Source organism: Canis aureus, chromosome 28 (genome assembly GCF_053574225.1).
Source record: "Canis aureus isolate CA01 chromosome 28, VMU_Caureus_v.1.0, whole genome shotgun sequence".
NCBI lineage: Eukaryota > Metazoa > Chordata > Mammalia > Carnivora > Canidae > Canis > Canis aureus.
In genome coordinates, this window is record NC_135638.1 from 4,664,001 (window position 1) to 4,670,000 (window position 6,000).

At 39.7% G+C, this 6,000-nt stretch overlaps 1 protein-coding gene across 1 annotated transcript in view; it reads left to right on the plus strand.

The window, feature by feature from the left end:
- The window catches only part of RUNX1T1 (RUNX1 partner transcriptional co-repressor 1), a 134,745-nt gene that overhangs the window by 73,770 nt on the left and 54,975 nt on the right, over positions 1 to 6,000 (plus strand). Inside the window, 2 exon segments of the mRNA XM_077876293.1 lie at positions 1,697 to 1,834; positions 3,906 to 4,147. Of these exon segments, the coding sequence (XP_077732419.1) occupies positions 1,697 to 1,834; positions 3,906 to 4,147 (380 nt within the window).

Genomic DNA, 6,000 nt, shown 5'->3' on the forward strand with positions numbered 1-6,000 from the left:
GTGAGTAGACTGGGCAGTGATTTTTTTTTTTTTTTTTTTTTTAAATGTCGAAGAAGCGATTTTAGACCTGCCTAACTTCTGTATGCTTCTAGAATGAGTGATTTTTATGACTCTGGGGGTAAGATGCTCTGACATAGCGAGATGAAGACGAGTTTTGAACAGGAAGATGGTGGTAGAAATGCTCTCTTCATTGTGTGTTTTTTACCATCCTGTCGCTCAGAACACTTACTTACTGAGGGGACATTAGTTATTACTCAGCCAGCAGTCGAGATGAAGTATTTGGGACCCTGGTCCTAGGTTATCAGAGTGCTCTTCGTAGGACGATGATTGTATTGTCATTCTTCTAATCACATTTTTTTCCTAATACAGTATCAGCATTATTCCAACTTTAAAATGTCTGGTCTATGGCAACCCAAGTCTTATGAGTTGGCTCTGGAATAAAAGTGTGAGCTAGGTTTGGAATTGCCAGAGTAGTCATTTGGATCTTTCATTTTTTAAAAAAAACAGACGTTTAAGTAATTTTTGAGAATTTCTCCCTATGGTTATCAGAATGTTTTAAAAGACTCATTCTTGATCAATAGTCTGTGTTACTTTACTTTTCAAAAAGTCCAAGTGGGAAATATCTGTGCTTGAGACTGTTAGAAGCACCTCAGACATTTTTGGGGGGGTGTGTGTGTGCGCACTCACTCAGGCACACAATGTAGAAAAGTGGATCTAAAGAAACAAACAAAAAATTTAAAAAATAAAGAAACAAACAAAACCCACTTTTTTTTTTTTATTGGAGGCTGTCACTTTGATAAATAGATTGGACTGAGAAAAAACCAGTTCACAATATCAAAGGAAAAGTATACTTCAGAGGAAACCGTCCTGAAGCTCAAATGTTCATTATTGAGTAATCAGGAAATTTCTCCATATCTGTCACACACTCATGAAAAAAATATAGGGAGGGGTTTTAGTTCTTTTTAGCTCTCAATTTGGGGATTTTTTCATTCTTACTCTGTGTGAGATTATTAATTGAAGTGTTGATCCCATGTTTTTAAATCGTGGGTCGCAAACTTAACAAATTCTGAATAAACAATAGTTTATCTTCATTGTGTGAAGTACAGCCTTTATGTCGTGATTTTTTCAAACAGGGCAGAGAAACATTGAAGTGAGAGGTGTATCTGGGAGACATGACCTGCTTCACCTAACAGGCCAGGAGCTAAGCACGGAAAGGGAATGGCAGGTGTTCTGAAAAAAATCATTGCAACATGCTGGCTCCTACCAGTATCTCACCTGCATAACAGAGCTTCAGATTTGTGTCATTTCTGAGCTAAAGGGTTTATTACTGTTCTACTTCCCCATCTATTTTTTAGCTCTTGCTAATGTTGGCTTCAGCTTCGAGTGAAGTTGTGCTGTTGCATATAACACTACCAAGGTAGCATCTGCCCAAGCCAGAAATAACAATAGGATGTAAAATAACCCAGTTACAAATGAGGTCCTGCCATCTGTGCTACACCTTCTTAAGTGGGGTTTGGATGATAAAGTCCTGATTTAAACTTCAGTAGATAAGCCTATTTTATTGATAGGAGACGTCAGGTTTCTTCTGTTCACTTGCTTGTAAAAAAGATGAACCCTACTTAAAAAAAAAAACAAAAAACAAAAAAGCAAAGGTACTTAAGGAATAAAATAACCTGTTCATGGTGGCGTCCTCCAGATCGGACTGAGAAGCACTCCACGATGCCAGACTCACCTGTGGATGTGAAGACCCCGTCTAGGCTGACTCCTCCTACCATGCCACCTCCCCCCACAACTCAAGGAGCTCCGAGAACGAGTTCATTTACACCGACGACTTGTGAGTAGGCATTTCTGCATTTCCTGTTTCCATTTTGAAGTCTTAATTTTTTTTTCCTGCAAATAAAAATTAAGGGAAGATAAGACCCAGCGTCAACGTAGTATGCAGAAGTAAGCGCCCCCCTCCCCTCCCCACCCCCCACACACCAAATCATTTAATTGCCAGTGAGTAGGTATTGAGCCTGGGCAGTTGTGTAGCATCTTAGGCATAGTTTGTTGACCGCCAATATTTGCTGCCTTTTCATTTTTGCTTCACAGTTGTAGTCTGCTTTTGATTTCTGCAGTGAAGACTACTGCATCCATTTGGTCCATGACTCCATTTGTTATCTCCTTAACTTTTCGTTTGATTTAACGTGTAGCTCCTGACTTTGATTTGTACATTTTGACTTGGAACATGCTAATATTCTACAGTTATTTCCAGGTTGCTTCTGATCTTCTAATACCACTTCCTCCTCTTATTTACAAAGGCGACTCAAATCTAGCGTCCTTAAGTTAGAAGGGAACGTATCGCTCTAGGCAACCGTCACATACAGAAAACTTTCTGAAATCAGGAGCATCTTTCTTGTCTTTGAACCTTTGCTCAATTCCAGCTCGGCTCAGGCCTCGTGTTCTGAACCGGTGGTGCGTTTTGCTTTCTGGGTTGTCCAAGGAGAGGACTGAACATTCTGACTGAAGAGCAACTTCCCTTCCTTTCCTGTATGTTCCAGTAGGGAGAGTGGAAAGCTTTGTTTTCACCCATCTCAAAGTCCTGGTTAAAATTGTCATAAAGGATTTGTGAAACCAATAAATGCTATCTGCTGCAGATAATGCTATTTACAGACCACGTGCCATGAAGTCTATATGAATGAAGACTAACTCACAGGCAAAAACAGATAGATCCATGGGATTAGAAGGGATTGGCAAAATACACATCCCAGGCTGTTTATGCAGCGTCACACTGCCATTTAAAAGACCTTTCCAAACGTGTAAGGAACAGGAGGCTGCCGCAGTGCCAAGTTGTAACCCTGTCATCTTGTATTTGGTGTGTTGTTACCCAAAGCCACAGGGATAGGCATATGTCTCCTGTGAGAGGTCCTAGTGAGCAATCATTCCAAGACAGGCTGCTTTGGCGCTTACTTGGGACAAGGGACCATTTCATTATCTTGAAACTTTTAAGAATAATAGAGTACTTAAGATAGCTTCAAACTGCTGTTGGGAGATGATCTGTCAAAATTATATTAAAAAGATGGGGTTGATGAACATGAGTTTGTCGAATTAATTGACTTAATATGATGAAATCAACATTTTCTTCAGGGAGAAATGTGCCAAATTTTCTAGCCTCGTTCTTAGAAATTATCTTGCTGTTCAAATAAATTTTATCAGAAACGAAGTTATCAAATTACCACCAATCCATGCTACTGGCTGGAATGAGATGTCCCTTTTCGATTTCTTGAAATAACTCTTTGATAATTACCAGATCCATTTGGCTTCTTATATGAAATTTGCATTTTCCCTAAAGAAGTGGTTAAGAAATATGAGGGGGAGAAAATAGCCTTCTAATTGGGTGGTATAAGGTTAAAACTTGAAAGTCCTATTTCTATAAACACAGCTGTCAGTTGTGTGTACAAAACATGATTAAAAATGTTCAGTGATAAATTTAGTCTCCACCAAATGTACACTTTCTCTAGGGGAACAGTTTAGAAAGGAATGGTCCCGTTATATTGATGTAAGCCTGTGACAAAAGGCTGACATCCAAGCGCTGTTTGTTCTATGTTTGAAACATTTCAGGTGGTTGGCATATGTGCACATGGGAGGCAGGGCTGTCCCTGTGTTACAGCCGGCTCCCATTTATTACCAGCTTCCGTGTACAATACCCTCCCTGCACTGTGAGGAGTTAGACCCACTTAGGTACAGAGTACCTGAACCTGGGGTAATTCTGTGAAGTCAGGGTATTTTTACAGCAAAGGCCCAATGGTTCTTAAATTATGAGATCCGCTGGATTTAAAGGGAATGGAGCTGGGTTATAATTTCCTTGTGCATAGTCCCTGTAATTTTATTTATTTTTTTTCTTTCTGATTTTGTGCTCTTGACAGTAACTAATGGCACGAGCCATTCACCCACAGCCTTGAATGGCGCCCCCTCGCCGCCCAATGGCTTTAGCAATGGGCCTTCCTCTTCTTCCTCCTCTTCTCTGGCTAATCAACAGCTGCCCCCAGCCTGTGGCGCCAGGCAGCTCAGTAAGCTGAAACGGTTCCTTACTACCCTGCAGCAGTTTGGCAATGACATTTCTCCAGAGATAGGAGAGAGAGTCCGCACCCTCGTACTAGGACTGGTGGTAAGCAAACGGAAATGAGCCCAATTTTCTGGGGTGAGGGATAGTGTGTGGGGGAGATTCAAAATACAGACTGTTCTCTCAGCTATTTTGTTCTAATATATTCTATTCCTGGAGATTGCATGTAAGTCTGAGAATTCTATAGTAAAGGGTTCTCAAGTGTGCATTATATATGGACTCCCCCCCCCACTGTGGTTTCTTTTATTGTTTGACTACATAAAGATATGGTTATGCAAATTTATTATCATTCTTAGCCATAAATGTGTGTGTGTGTGTGTGTCTGTGTGTCTGTGTGTGTGTATAAAATTCCATAGGTATAACTTCTTGGCAGGACTACTGGTTTTCCACAATGACAAATGCTTTTGTTATATTAATGATTCACTTAGATCTAATTGGATCCTCGTTTTGACATAGTTGCGTTGAGGGATTTTTTATTTTATTATCAGTCTAGTGAACGAGGATTTATAACCAGGAACACGTTCTTCTATGTGTTTTCATTTTTGAGGCTAATAACATTTTCGAAGATTTTTATTGTGGTAAAACATACATAACTTAAAATTGACCATTTTAACCATTTCCAAGTGGACAGGTTCAGTGGCATTAAGTACATTCACATTGTTGTGTAACTGTCACCACCATCCGTCTTCAGAACTTTTTCATCACTCCACACTGAAGCTCTGTACCCATTAAACAATAATGACCTGGTATTCCCCTCCCCCAACCCCTGGTAACCACTAATTGTTTAAAACAACAACAACAATTCTTTTGTTATAGGTAAACTTACTTAAACCATAGTCTGAAAATAGAAGCATTGATTTTGGCACATGATTCTACATTCTGTACATTATCACCCTGGAAATTAGAGCATATATCATGGAGGGTAGTCCTAAATCACTGTACACATACTGTGATTTTTTGTACAAGTCCAGGATTTTTCACTTAGGAAAGCAGTTTTCCCATCGCTAACTGAGTCGTGGAAAAGCTGGGAGTCACATATTCAGCCCTTACAGTGGAACTGAAGTTCAGGTGATAGGTGCCAATTTCCTTTCTTCTTGAAATAGATCATCCAGTTTTATTATGTGGACTTATCATGGGAAGAGCCCCACCAGTTGTGTTTTTGCAAAAGAAGCTCTGGAATTAAAGCCCGAGTGAGAGTCTAGAGCAGTAGACAGGCTTCACATCACAATAACTCACATTTGGCAGAGATTTTGCAATTCACTTCTTTAACTCTTAACTCCCTCTACTCTGCACTCTAAGACCAAAACGTTTTCCCACATTTCCCACAATCTCCCAACTCCACCTCGCTTTCCTCCAGGACAGGAAGGCGATTGCCCCAGAAGTGTGTCAGCATGCTGCAGCTACTATTGTCAATCACTTACCTCTTCCTTTTTCTTCATTCGTGGGTTTTGCATCATAGGCTTTTGCAACTCACCAATCAGTTAGACCTAAGAGCCATGGAGTTAAGTCCAGAGCTGTGGTTGTGTCACATAAATGGTGAATATGTTCTTGGAAACAAAAAGTGTTTTTTTGAAAACCTCTTTACGAATTGGGTATGTTCTCTAACAGTGGTCTCCATGACCTCAAATATAGAAAAATTTGGTAACTTCAAGTTGATTTTCCCACATACTAAACAGCACCCTTTTGAGTGCAATACTTTTTTTAAGATACATATTTATTCTAAGACCTTAGGAAGACAGGGGAAGACATTAGTTAATAGTGCTTTGCATAATAGACAGGCAGTGAATATTTGTCAAATGAGCGGATGAATAGAGAATTGATTTTTAAAAAAGTTGTTATTTGAATATAGTTGACACAATGTTATGTTAGTTTTGGGTGTACAACGTGGTGACTCAACT